Below are 15,420 nucleotides of genomic sequence, written 5' to 3'. Positions count from 1 at the left end.
TCATTACCCTCATACAGTCCAGACATAATAGTTGTATAACTGCATTTGTCCAGAACCCTCTCTGATCATTCTAAATACAATATGTTATGTCAGAGACATGAGATTAATGGTGGCATTATTCTGATATTGTCCATGATTGCATGTGCTTCTTTTAATGCTGTCCATAAGCCTTTATCTGTGTCCCACTTACTGGAGACCTCTGCTGATACTACACTCATATTCAGGCAACTCAGTTTGCACAGCTTCACAATATGCAACCTACTCAAATTGTATACGACACTCCTAATAGATTTCCTCTGCATTGTTCGTGTAAGGATGCTTATCTCACACAGACATCCTACCGATTGTTATGGCACCTTGTGTGACAGTCACATAATACACATTTTCACCATGCAGTCCCTACTGTACCATATTGATATGTGATTGGTGTTGCTGCTATAACTGTCTTCCATTGACATGCCCTCATCTGTTGTACATTAGGTTGTTTCATCTGATCTCTTTCCCTGTGTTTATTCCTAGAATTCAACTGTGTCCCTATTGAATACACATACTTCCCCTGAGTGTTTATTTTACATGGCAGTCTGTGTATCCTTACAGATCATTTACACAACTTCAGTACAGAATGTCAGGAATGGGATTTCATAACACTCTGCACTGTATACATTGTCCTGCACTGTGTTTGGACCATATACATATCATACCTCTCCACTGTCCAGATTTTTGCAGTATGTCCAGACTTTTGCCTTGTATCTTTTGGTGTGTTCCTTATAAAATTTGTGGTTTTCTGCCATATGACTGGGATGATCTCAGGACTGATGTCACTAAATAATTACATACATTTGAGTTTCAGACTTCAAATCCTTCAGAAAATGTATCTTAACACAAGCCTCTTGTTATTCTAGAACATTTCTAACATGCAAATATGTAGAATCTGTTCCTATTTCTGGGTCATTGTCCCCCCATTATGTTGAGCTTTGTCCAGATTTCTTGCACTAAGACATTGAAAGCTATGGAAACTTATATACGTTAACCCCTAGTGATCACTGTGGCATTCCTCGCAAACATGGTTGCTGATTATGCTCTGCTGTGGGCAGGATGGCTACTCATGTTGCTTTACATGGTTTTCTGCCTGACAACACTGTTGCCAGCCACGAAACCACTCTTATTTACATTTAAATGTGGTGCGCAACATGAATATGTAATTAGCGCTGGTGCTCGCCCAACATCACTACCCACACACATGTAAACTCCGTGTAGACTTTGTGCAAGCCTACAGAGTTTACTGATTCTCAGTGTTGGACTGTTATTTATGTATTCCACAAATACATCTGTGGTTGAAGCATTTGAGTAAAAAATTACCACAACAAAGATCACATGCCTCTTCATAAAGCATCATGTCTGCAGAGAATGGTGTTATTACAGAGATTTGACTTGGCAATTGTGTATAAACATGGTAGAAACAGATCCACAATGCTAATATATTGTGTAGAGTATATCTAACAGAAAGCAAAGACTGGTTATAGGTCATGAGTTGGAGGTGATTTTTTTTTGTTCTCTAACTATCAATGTTTGCAGAAGGGTTGCAAGAATTTGTTTGGTGTAATAAACTGGAAATTGAAATGGACATACTCATCCAAATGTCCTATACATTGCATAATGAAATGCATTTTTCACTAGGTTTGTTGCCCAAATTTAACAAAATAATAATGCCCAGTCACAACAAGATATCAGACAAAATTCATGAGGCATATCTAAAAGTATAAATGCACAAAGAAAGACCATGAAACATGTTTTGACTTGGTATGCGTTTGCAAATATTCATGGTGAAGAACATTCAGATTTGCAGTACATTTCATGAAAAGAATACAAATGAGGAAATAATTCTATTATTTAGGGGATGAATGCTATATGAAACAGAAGGGGAACAGCTGGTTTACTGAGGTACTGGACTGGATGGTAAGGAATGTATCTGAATATAAGGAAGTAAAAAGAAACCTGACTTTTTTTGGACAGTGGGGTTCCAAAGGCTGGGTAGGTGCAATCATGACAGCAAGGAGCAGGTGTGTTCCTTCAGTTGTTAATGCAATTGCTGTAGATATGTGAATCTACAAGGTGCTTGGGTTGCCTGGAGAAAATGCGGTTCTTTTCACAAATGTGTTAAATATGCTGCACTGAAAATGGATTTTAACTAAACAGGTTACTAGAACAATTTTCAATGAGACTGTTACATTTCGTAATGTTCTCATAACTCTGAGCAAGTTTCTCATGATCTCACGTGCAGTTCATAGCATTTGTTATACCCAAGGTTGCAAGCATAATGGGATTATATCTGATTATACTCTTCTGGCAGTGTCTTTTGTACATACTGCAGTTTTCAAATACAAAGTTCAACTATTTTTTCCTAGTTGAGCAATGTTCTATAACAGACAAAGCAGAGTTGTGTCTTCTTATTCAAACCTGCAACACATAGCTGCAGCTTTATGTCTCACAGAACAGAACTATATTTTCGGACCTAGCTAGATTAAAAGGAATATCTAAAATGCAGAAATAAATTTTTACGCTTGTATTTTAGTATTTTATCCTAATAATAACATAGAGCAAACCATTACAACTCCTTTCCAGGATATGTGCACATACTCAGACACACACATATACATAAGCTCACACACACACACACACACACACACACACACACACACACACACACACACACACACACACACACACACACAATATGTGAGCATGCAGTGACTATATAGCAGTTGTTTAGTATCTGTGCTCTATCTCATGGCAGCCAGTACTGGTAAATGGAGTCACTGTACTCAATCCCAAGACTGCTCATTTTCTGTTTACTAACCTCTGCTTAGAGAGGAGATGTACATCTTTTCTGGTCTTTTTCTTAAGTTGTGGTTAGTGAGCAGAAAATAAAAGGTGGATGGATGAAAACATTTAGTCACACCATTGGGATTTTGAGCAGCCAACAGCTGAAGTTGCTTACTCTGGGCTTTCCTGGCAAATACATTTCCAACTTTATAATGCTGAGTGTCAAATCAACATTTAAAATGACACAAGTCCTCACCACTGGCTTGGACTACAAAGGTTTCCAAATGCATGTGATTCACAGAGTGGAGCAACCAACACAGTATTCTAAATTGCCTGGATTCAAGTCAAGCAAAAGCAATTACCTTTTTTTCAGCTCTTTTTGTACTTGTTCCATAATATGCACCCCATACTTCTGTATGCCTGTAATGAGTAATTATTTGTGCATCACTGTGTTTTTTAGTAGGAAAACTTAAAGTGCTTTGATTCACACAACTCTCCGAGTTGTTTCAGTGGTACAGCAAGCAGTATAACCTAAATACTCCAAAGGGCTTGAGTTCAAGTTCTAGTAAAGAAACTTTTTTCAGTTGCATGTTATACAATACATCTCCTATATACATTGCATACCAGTCTGTATAACATAACCACTGAGTTAGAGTACACACTCTATGATGTAACCCCTACATTCATGGAATGCAGTACTCTGTATAAATTATGGTAAATACTCCCCTGTTCCATAGTACACATGAGTTTGAATAGCACAGACCCCTACTACATATCAAACACTGATTTATACTTCACAGAGATAAGCAGTGTAGATTAAAAAAATACAGTCCATAGCATAGAAGCATACATACTCTGTCATCTTCAGTGGACCATTGATGTATGTCTTGACAATTGGAAGGAGATCGTAAATGCCACTTACAAGGAATGCACCTGTGCAGAAACAAAATGATAAAAGCACTTGAGTGTGACAGCTCAAAGGGTGAGTTATTCTATGCTTTTAGCAAATTCAGATGTTATTCACTATCTGATCAAAGCCCCAAAAAATCAACAATAATGGGCAGGGATGGGGGAAGGTGACAGTACAAAGAACTTGTGCTATATAGCAAAGAAAAAATGTCTGTTTATACATACAGCCACCCATTCAGGATTTCCTTCATGTCGATCATCATCTTTGTTAAATTTCTAGAAAGTTATTTTATTATTTAATTGTTTTATAATGAGGCATTTATTTCTAATGGGTATGGATAGTCCGCATGCCCTCCCTAGGACTGTATGGATTTTCACAAGGTCTCTGATTTCCTCCCTATATCTCAAAGACATAGTGTGTGACTGTGTGTGTATGTATGTGTGTGCTTGTGTGTGTGTGTGTGTGTGTGTGTGTGTGTGTGTGTGTGTGTGTGTGTGTGTGTGAGAGAGAGAGAGAGAGACAGACAGACAGAGAGAGAGAGAGAGAGAGAGAGAGCACATCCACATCCTGCAGTGTTGATATCTTGTATAGGACTAATTCTATGCCTATGTCCATTGCTTGTTGGGAGAGGCTCTGGCACATCCACAACCTGAATAGGATACTGCTGCTAATTCCAAATGTTCCGTAACAGCACACCTTACAATTTCACAGAAAACTCCAGAATCTCTCTTGCTTCTGGCTGTAAAGATTCAGGTTACCCTCACTCTCTCTCTCTCTCTCTCTCTCTCTCTGTCTCCCTCTCTCTTACTTAACTATGAATTTCTGCCTCTCTGACATTTTATTTTCTCTTTGTCAACTCTCCTCTTTATATTTCTTTGCGTCAGAATATCACTTGGTTAGGAAATTCCTTTTCCCTGAGGTTTACATTATACTTTGATGTGATATTCCAGTCCAAAAAATGAATTTACAGATTATGGGTAAATGTATTATGTATATATATATATATATATATATATATATATATATATATATATATGTGTGTGTGTGTGTGTGTGTGTGTGTGTGTGTGTGTGTGTGTGTAAATGTGTATATGTGAATGCATGCATGTATGTGTATATATATATACATATATATATATATATATATATATATATATATATATATATATATGTATATATATGTGTGTGTGCGTGTGTACATACATACATACATACATACATATACATATATACATATATGTGTGTGTGTGTGTGTGTGTGTGTGTGTGTGTGTGTGTGTGTGTGTGTGTGTGTGTGTGTGTGTGTGTGTGTGTGTATACGCAGGTATGCACATGTATGCATTTATACTCAAATCTCTACGAGCACCCCTCTATAATATCCTTAAAACAAGTAAATGAAAACATAAAATACAGCTCTAGCAGTTTGCATTTATAGGAATGTGTAGCATTATGTTAAGTTGGTAAAAATAATAAAGTTTACAGAAGTCATGCCCTGACGTAATCAGGGCCACAGGCTGCAAGCAGAAGGGGAATAGAAAATTGTGAAAACAGAGCTAAGATTAAAGCATTGCACTGAGGAGAAACCACAGCTAGAAGGGGACTATCTCAATAATTTGCAAGCACTACATTTTAAATTGCAGTGATTTCTGTATTCTGTACTAAAAGGAATTAACAAATGTCTGTAATGGTGATTTATGAGCATATCTGGGCATACAAACACTTTATCTAAAGGCAATACAAGGTGATATTTGAATAGCAAAGGAATATAAAAGAAATAATTTATACTGAGTAATTTTGCATATTATAATGGCATAAATAATGAAGATAATGCAAGTACCTGCAAGTGAAAATAGTCCTAAAATGGCAGACCATACTGGAAACGTTAATACTTTTGATGCTGCTCTAAAACATTACTGGACCTACATTATAACAGAGAAATGTTGCTGTACTGTTATTGACACACAAAATCAAAATAAAGTATCATCAATGCTTACTGTAGTGGGCACCAAAATGTATTTGCTGTTGCACAGTTCATTAGTACCAGAACAACTAAGAACAAATCATTTAAGGGTATTACAGAGACCTGACAGCACCATTTAAGCCCCAAGCCATTAGTAACGGCACAGCAGTTTCAATTTCATGACAGAACTCATTTGAGAAATGATAACAAATAGATTGCACAGGTTACTAGAACAATTTTCAATGAGACTTTTCCGATTGTTATGAGAGAGACTGGTGAGGCAGGTGTATTGTAAAAGTTCACATAAACGTAAACGTGTATCTTGTCGGCAGAAGCAGCTGTATGAGTTACATCTGAGTGCTCACTTAATAAGGTGGTTGTTAGGCTCACCAAGAAGCAAAATCACATGATATCAGTGCCTGCTGATCCAATGAGAAAAACTGCAGAATGAGTAGGTAGATGGAAGGGTACTAAAAAGAATGGAGTGGTAAGCAAAGTGCTTGCTTGGGAAGAAATAGCTGAAGCTACAGGTGTGCATAAGGTGGTCTGTGCAATGATGATGAGTCACTTAAACTGATGTCTGGTTTAGAATACAAAAAAAAATACTGAATATGTTTGGCATTGCATAACATGACTCAACTGATTGCAAAGTCACATGGAGTATGCATGAAATACTAGGGTGAGTTAGAACAGGGCTAGAAACATAGAAGGGTTTTCTATATTTTATGCTATGGACTGTAAAAAAATTCTAAGATACCACTGCAAAGGTCAATATTTTGTTATTTAAAAAGGTACTCAACTTAATCAGTGTTCCCTGAGAGAAAAAAATCAATGTGCCATGACCTGTAATATACACAAAATTGATTTGTACTGTATGTACTAAAAAGAGGTGGACCAGTACTCTTTGGTAGAGAACAGATAAGAAAAAAAAAAGAATATAACCATGCTGGCATGCTATTGATGGACTGACATGTTTGTCATGTGAAGCAGCAGAAAAGACCAGTAGCATTGACAAATATCTGTATTCAAGTGGAAATAAGAAATAATCTTCTACTATATAAAATGTATCCACTTGTTAGGAAAGGTATTCTGAAAGGTGCTGAATTACTGTAACCTGTATGCCAAATGTGGAATAATCAATTTATGTATGAGAGCACAGAAAGATCTACATGAAAGGTACTTAGTTATTCTAAAAAATGTAGTCCCTTGCTGAAACATTTGTGTAGTAGGTACTAAGAAGCAAACTGAGACTTTAGCAATGTACAGTAATAGGTTCATAGGTTCCTAGGTTCATAGGTTGGTACTAGGCTATCAGCCCTAGGGCCTATACAAGCCTAGCCATAACAATTCCCTGGCTATTTCTTCCCACATTATTTACTTTCCTGGACCCCTGTCTAGCAGGGCGACTGACGTGATCCCTGGGGTGAATTTCCTTTCTCCCATCCAGTCGTCAAGGTTCCTCTTGAAGAGGTCCAAAGAGGCACTCTGCTTGACATGTATGGGCAATGTATTCCAGAGTCTGGGGAGTCTCTGTGTCAGGAACCTATCCCTCCAGCATGTTTTGTTTATTGTGATGACAAGGTTTAGATCCCTGGAGAGTGTAGCTCTGAGGGATTGGGATTTCTTTAAGTGTAGCATGTCCAACAGCTCTGGGTTTGACATGGCCTTGTATGTTAAGCAGAGATCACCTCTGAGTAGACGATATGCGATAGAGTATAGCTGGAGTTTTTTAAGACGGTCAGCGTAGGGCATCTGCTTTAGGCCTGTGATTCTTTTAGTGAGGTATTTCTGAGGCCTTTCCAGTTGTTGCAGATGTCTTGAGTGGTACATACCAATAGGTAATAGATTCTAGATGGTCCAAAAAGAACCAGATGAAGCACCCTTATAACTCTGTGAATGCTAACCAGCTCACGGTGGTATATCCTCTTTGATTCTTCAGGACCACTCAATGAATCTGTGTTTCTGACTCCCACAGGTCCACATTCAAAGTATGAATTTCAACGAAGGATACACTGACTCCAAAATCTGAACACTCTATTTAATAAAAGAAAAATATAAAAAAAACAAAGGAACAAGAGCTTTTGTCTCTTAAACAAGTATACAATACTTCATCAGATTCAACACTCAATTATAAATCTTGAGTTTAAATAGTATAAATATATCACATGCTAAGAAACAGTCATATGATTAACAATTAATACAATTATTCATGAACATTGATCTCATAGAAAACACTATTAAATCCATAAAATAAAGTAACATCTGAAATGTCATTATTAACCCCCTACCTATTTTGAGCCCTAAGTTTCAAAAGGCATCCTAATAAGGCTAAATTGTTCAAGCCCAGAAATTTAGTAGCATTGATAAATAAAATCCAATACAATTCACATTTCACAAGGTGCATGGCCAAGCTCCACCCCTTACGTTATGTTCTGGGCAATCTAAAACATTCCTACATAAAGGATTAGCTCATTTTAATTTCTTAATCTCATAGTTGTGCTCGTACAACCTTAAGTCTATGTTCTGTTTTCCCAATGTAAAAGGTGCAGCAAACTAGACATAATGCTGCATAAACTATACCTTTGGTATTGCAATTATATTTACCTCTTATTCTAAAGGGATACCTATTAATCTCAAATAACTCCCCAGTATAAATAAAACTACAGTGGGAACAGCTCCCACATTTCCCCATAAAAGACATGGTGCTAATAACCTTAGGACCACTGGATACCATCAAGTTCTTAAAGTTGAATCCTTTCCTATAGGTAAATGTTGGTTTCTCTCCTATTTTCTTTTTGACTCAATAAAAATATTCCAGTTCTTTAAAATGATGTTCCTAATAATAACACAGTCAGAACTAAAAGTAATAATAAAGTTTGAACTAACATTAAAAGCATTTTCCTGTGCATTTAAGGGTTTAAAATTATTTATACAAACCCCTTGACCAAATTGATTCACCCCCAAAATGGGGACACAGTATCCCCTAATCTCTAAAATTATCAATACATTTCTTGGGATCGCCTCTCTGAGAGAACATATCATATAAACACTTACATTCTGCCAAAACATTTTCAAATAATGTTGTCATATGGTCTGCCCTAACAAACTGCCCTTTAACCCCTGATTTCTTCTATGATAAAGAATGAGAGCTATTGAAATGTAAAAACATGATAGAATATGTAGGCTTCCGATAAATCTGAGAGGTGTACTTCTTAATAATGCTATCCTTTGCCAAAAATACGACTAGATAGTTAATACTAAAAATACAGATGTCATAAGAAAGCTTTAAAAAAGTAGTAGCGTTATTCAAAAATGTAAAAAAATACAGGTATTTCATCAGCTTCCTTTTTCTAAACAATAAAAATATCATTAAAGTAACGCATGTATAATTCATATGCTTTAAATCATTCACTATTAAATAAGAACTAATGCTCCCATTCCAATATGACAATATTTGCAAAAAGGCCTTCATAGGCAGCTCCCATGGCAACACCTTTTAATTGAACATAAAACTGATTTTCAAAATAAATATAGTTGTTCTTTAAAACAATTTCAGACATCTTCTCATATAAATTGATCTAATCTTGTTGCATCCCTTTCCTGGACAAAAATTCGGAAAACCATAGGACCCCAACATTATGTGGAATAACAGAAAAAAGGTCCTTAACATCAATCGTTAAAAACAAATAAGCATCATCATAATTCAAGTAAATTCAAAAAAGTAGGCAGTTCTCAAAACCAATAAAAAAGAAGAAATGCCACCAGCCACGAACAAACTCCTTCCAAAAAATAAAAGACCAGATAATCCACAACGGAACCAAAAGTTTGGTTAACGCTTTTATTCACCACACATAAAACATGCGTTTTCGTCCTAGCCAAACGACTTCATCTGACATCTGATGAAGTCCTTTGGCTAGGACGAAAACGCATGTTTTATGTGTGGTGAATAAAAGCGTTAACCAAACATTTGGTTCCGTTGTGGATTATCTGGTCTTTTATTTTTTGGAAGGAGTTTGTTCGTGGCTGGTGGCATTTCATCATTATAATTCAACCTATTACATTTTTTTAAAAAATCCCACAAATCAATACATAAATGAAATTCCTCTAATAAAAAATGCTTAAACTTCACATCCTAATATTTAGCAAAGGCGGTTGGGATTGAATTATGAGCATCAACTATAGGATACATGAGTGAGTTGTACAAATCTTTATGAATTTTAGGTAAACCAAAAATAGTCAGAATAATCGGCTGGTCAACAGGTAAAAACTTATATTCGTCCAAAGAAATACGTTGTTCTAATAACATACTATGCAAATGTGACCTAATCCTGCTATATGCTATGTTAAGCTCATTTTTAGAAATGTGTTGATAAGTATCATCAAATAACAAGGCACAAATCCTATTAGAATAGTCTTGTTTATCCATGGCATCCATTCTTCATCCATCTGTGCTTATATTCTGGTCCTGGTGAGAGAAGGAGCAGAATGCATTGATTCCTAACTGCTTCTGGTTGGAGAATGAGTGTCTGTGCTTAATGTACCTGACTGGTCTGGCTGCTATTCAAGGCATCTACCACAAAAGGCTACAAGCCTCCAGACCCTTGCATCATTTGGGACAAGACTGTGGATCACCAAACAGGGTGTGGCCTGCTTTTCTTCTTGGGACTGGTGCTAACATTTTGCTTCTGGTGACAGAAGAAGCAAAGGAGCATTGTATCCCAACAGAGTGAAGTTGTGATGAGACCAGTAGGCATTCACGAGACTCCCTTCTTTTCATCATTCTTGACAAGCTAATTTTTTGTTTTCAGTAAATACTGCTTGATTTGTTCCTAGCTTCAGAATATCTGCCTAAATAATTCATCCTTAAATTTTCATGGTTTATGCATTAGTTTCCCCTCAAGTGTTTGGCACTTCTCTGTATAGACTCAGACACCTTGAGTGACATTTTTCCTGTAAACACACAACTGAAATTTTTCCAATACCTAGTTGCACACAGGACAACTAGTTTGAAGTGACAAGCACTGTCCACATAGTTGCAAACCAGATACTCCTGACAGTGATTGATATTCTCACTCCAACTGTCTAATCAATAAAAATGGGTCAGTTGCCATGGATATGAACTTTCCTACCGTCTCCGTTACCGGCTTGGTGGATATGGGCATCTTGAGTAGAAATTGCCTCATGTTTACTGACAACCAGTTAATTCTCAAACAAAATGGGGTCTATATTAGAAGATTGAATGTTTAGGTGATCGAACACCTAAACATTGATCTAATATCGAAACTAGAAAACGGCGAACAGACAATTTAACCCAGGTAAAGATTTCCTTTGGCTGTTCGCTAGATTTTGCCATTTCCTATACTGTAGAGCGATCTCAGAGTTGGTATATTTAGTTGGGGGTTTGTGAGGGCACAGCCCCCAATGTCAGGGGGTGTGGGGGGCAAAGCCCCCCACTTACATTGGATGTAAAGTTTTGTTTTCTTTTAGAGGCCAAAGGACGTGTTTCCCTGGGACATTCACTGTTCTCAGATTCGATATTAGAAGATTGATGTTTAGGTGTTCGATCACCTAAATATTCAATCTTCTAATATAGACCCACAAAATGATATGGTATGTGAGAGATGTATTTACACAATGTCACTTGAGGCAAAGCTCTCACATAAAAGTACTCCTAATGTCAATAAGGTTGTCAGTAGTACACATGCTGCACCCATCATGCACAATTCAAAGCAGACGTATAGATCCACATATACTGAGGCACTTACATGTAACCTTCCTAAACAACAAAGACCTCCTAGATGAAGTACACATAACAAATACCCTCAGCAGCCCCAAATGCACTCTTTCAAAACAATACCCACATCAACACATACAGCTACATCTCATGGAGCCTCTACCTCTAAGCCCATAAGGTAAATCACCACACAATCCAACATTCTAGTCATTGGAGACTCCATCGTGAGACACACTGATGTCCCTCTCACCAGGCTGAGTAAGGAGAAAGTTAAAGTCAGTTACTTATCAGGGGCTATGATCTGCCACATTACACATGCACTCAGGTCATTGGACCACAATTACCAATATGACTCAGTCACAGTCCATGTGGAAGTAAATGACATGAGACATACCTCCCTAGACTATATGAAGAGAGACATCATGGACCTCTTGGAATATGTGCCGCAGGCTGGTATGAGCCTAGCATTTAGCAGCATTTTACCTTCTCAAAGGACGATGCCACAATACAAACAAAAGATTATTGACTTTATTAATTGGCTTAGTTTCTGGTGTCATTCTAAGGGGGTGCAATATTTGTCAGCATGGAAGGAGATGGTCAACAGACCATGCTGCTTTGCCAGGGATGGTCTGAACCTCTCCCCTCTCTGCCTTCAAATATTAGCTAAAACATTGTCTTCCCCCATAGTGCCTTTTTTAGGCAATGCCAAAATGAAAGTACTTCTGACATAGCAAATCATAACCAAGAAAATCTAAAGGTATTTGTGCTCAATGCTGGACGTCTAAACAAAAAACTCCATTTCCTAGAAGCTCTCTATACCCTAGAGAATGCTAATGTCTGTGTGGTCACTGAGATATGGTTTAAAGCCACTGAAAGCACAGCAGTGCAAGGTTATAAAGCCTTCCACACATTTAGGCCAGCTACTTCACAGGCATAGACTAAAGGTGGCGGTGTCTCTATTTACATAAAAAATAAATATACTTCAAGGCTGGTCAAACAGGACAATGCACTTGAGTTGCTACATGTTAAAATCACCATAGTTAAAATCCAGTACCACTTCCTTGCAAGCTCTAGGTCCCAGAAAATGCCATGTATTTAAACTTATTAGAATCACTAACTATCCAACCCAATACCATACTCATGGGTGACTTTAATTACCACACTATTAACTGGGCATCCTGTAGGACACCAAATGCACAGGTGCAGAGATTCCTAGATTTTGTAAACACAAACTCCCTGGACCAGATAGTCAATACACCAAGTAGGGGTGCAACCATACTGGATCTGGTCCTCACTAATATGGGAGTGTGCTGCACACCCCCTACTGTAATGCCTTCCCTGGTAAAGTCAGACCACAAAATCATCTCCTTTGAAGTAAAAATAAAACCTGGATGCCCAGCTAAACCTGGAATATTCGGGAACTATTCCAAGGATAACCTCCTGCTATTAAGTGAGAACCTGACAAAATTTAAAGCCCCCATAAATCCTGTGAAAACTTCTGCCTATGCAGAACTGTTCACAGAAACCCTGTATAAGCATGTTAATAGCTGCATAGAGTGTACCCACTAGGAAGAAGTACAGAACTAACTCAAAAAAAAAAAAAAAAAAAAAAAAACAAGCCAAATTTGATGTAAGTTTGGCCTCCCAGTCCAAGGACCACAGCAAAGCATTTCTTAACTATGCCTGCAACCTCAAAGCCAATACACAATTGTGTGCAGAGCTCATTGTAAAGGGAGCCACCTATATGAAGCCAGAAGATATAGCAAACCTCCTGGCTGATAAATTCAGCTCTAACTTTACGCCTCTCTCCCCCTAAACCTTCCCTCGAGAAATATCATCAAATATAACTCCCACTACTATCACTAGGGAACAGGTCCTTAACACTCGCTCTAAGACCAAGAACACTGCATCAATGGGCCCAGACAATATCCCAGGTTGCCTTCTAAATAGTATGAAACATGACCTATCAGGACCTCTGAATTACTATTTAACTGTAGCCTCCAAACAGCCATTGTGCCTTATGATTGGAGAACGACAACAGTCCTCCCTCTGCACAAAGTTGGACCATCTACAGACCCTGGAAACTACAGAACCATAAGTCTCACATGTCTTACATGTAAATCCATGGAAAGAATTATCATGGAGATTATCAACAGAGATATAGTAAACCTCCAGATACTGGACCCAACCCAGCCTGATTTTGTCAAGGGCAGATCATGTCTACTCAACTTGGTGGACTTCTTTGGGAAGGTCACCAAAGCAATGGATGAGGGCAAAATCATTCATTCTGCCTACCTTGACCTGGCCAAGGCTTTTGACACAATACCCCACTCAGGCATTGTTGACAAACTCTAGAGGTTAGGTACAAACCTGTATGTCACGTGGTGGATAGCCATCCGGTTCACAGACAGCACCCGGGAAGTTAGAATTGGGGAGTCCACCTCTACAAAGAAGCCAGTCACAAATGGTGTCCCTCAGGGATCAGTCCTTGAACCAATCCTTTTTGGCATTTACTTCTCAGAAGTCAAGGCCAATATCTGTGGCCTCTGGCTGACTAAATTTGCAGATAATTGTAAATTAGGAGCTGTCATTGAATCTCACAATGACACAAATGTTCTCCAGGAGGGGCTGACACAAAGAAACAATTGGTGTTAGAGCCATGGACTAAAATTAAATGCCAAGAAATGGATAATAGTAACCTTTGGGAAGTCATCCATCCCTGATAACTATCATATTAACAGCACACCCCTTAGAGTTGACCCAGTAGTCTGGGACTTAGGGACACTCATAGATAGTAATCTAACCTTTGATCATCACGTGTCTACACTGGTGAGACAGTCATTCTATATTGTGTAACTTATAAACAAAGGTATGGCATCTAAGTCCAAGGAAGTCAGTGTTCCACTGTATTTGGCATTCAACAGACCTATCATTGAGTACAGTGCCCCCTTTGGTATGTACCTAACCAGGCATATCCAACAATTGAAATGTCCACAGAGGTTAGTCACTAAAAGAATACAGAGCATAAGTAATATGTCCTATGCAGACCGCCTCAAGGCCCTATCCCTGTATTCTTTCTCTTACAGCCTTTTGAGGGGAGATCTATGCTTGGCATACAGGGCATTGTCAGACCCCACTCTGATGGATCTCCTGCATATCCACAAACAAACAGCACTAGAATTACCAGTTCTGAAGACTTAAATCTTTTCTGTGACATAAATAGGACCTACTGGAGAGAAAGGTATGTATCCCAGAGACTACCTCATCTATGGAACAGGCTCCCCATCCATGTGAAGCAGAGCTCCTCTTTAACCCAATTCAAGTGCAGTTTGGACAGTTGGATGGGAAACTGGAAATTCATGCCTGGTTTGGCACCTATGTCTCTAATGGACACAGGTAACTTGTAAATGGTTCATCTCCCAGGCCAATGCTTATACTTATCAGGGGTATCAGAACTTGTCAGAAATTTGGGATGCATGGCTAGGCTTAAAAAGGTCCTTGTGGTCATTAGCCTATTAAACACATCTGAACCTATGACCACCAACTCACCCCTTTGTCCAGTTTCATAATTCTAATATCCAAGGAGTTAACCCAATTGAGTAAGTCCCGTCCACTCTAGAGAGGTTATTGTTAAATTTCACCATATCTCTTAATTTAAGTGAGTCATGAAAGTCCAATTCACACATCTTCTCAAACAAATTCAAAATAGTATTTAGTATGGGAGTAAAGATGCTAGTGACTCGGATGCCATCTGGTAAAGATGAAGAAGAAGGCCCAGTATCATTAAAGTAAATAGATTTAGATTCAAAGTATCTACATATACTCAACCACTTCTAAAAGCTTAATTTAATGCAATAGGTAATATTATCAAGTGTTGGTCTATAAGAACACATTAGTAATAACAATGGATCACAGTTCATAACCTTCACAAAGCAAAATGGCATCAAGCCTTTCTCATCTATTCCATGTCATCCAACCATAAGTCTGTTAACAGA

At 38.0% G+C, this 15,420-nt stretch overlaps 1 protein-coding gene across 3 annotated transcripts in view; it reads right to left on the bottom strand.

The window, feature by feature from the left end:
* AFMID (arylformamidase) overlaps positions 1-15,420 on the bottom strand; it is a 737,969-nt gene that overhangs the window by 197,351 nt on the left and 525,198 nt on the right. For all 3 annotated transcript variants that reach the window (XM_044068169.1, XM_044068166.1, XM_044068167.1), the window contains exon 8: positions 3,678-3,756. In XM_044068169.1, the coding sequence (XP_043924104.1) occupies positions 3,678-3,756 (79 nt within the window). The remainder of the gene's footprint in view (positions 1-3,677; positions 3,757-15,420) is intronic.

The sequence above is a fragment of the Protopterus annectens genome, chromosome 4.part0, assembly GCF_019279795.1.
Source record: "Protopterus annectens isolate FY-2018-M chromosome 4.part0, PAN1.0, whole genome shotgun sequence".
In the NCBI taxonomy this organism is placed as follows: Eukaryota; Metazoa; Chordata; order Ceratodontiformes; family Protopteridae; genus Protopterus; species Protopterus annectens.
This window is presented reverse-complemented; position numbering and strand designations above follow the sequence as displayed.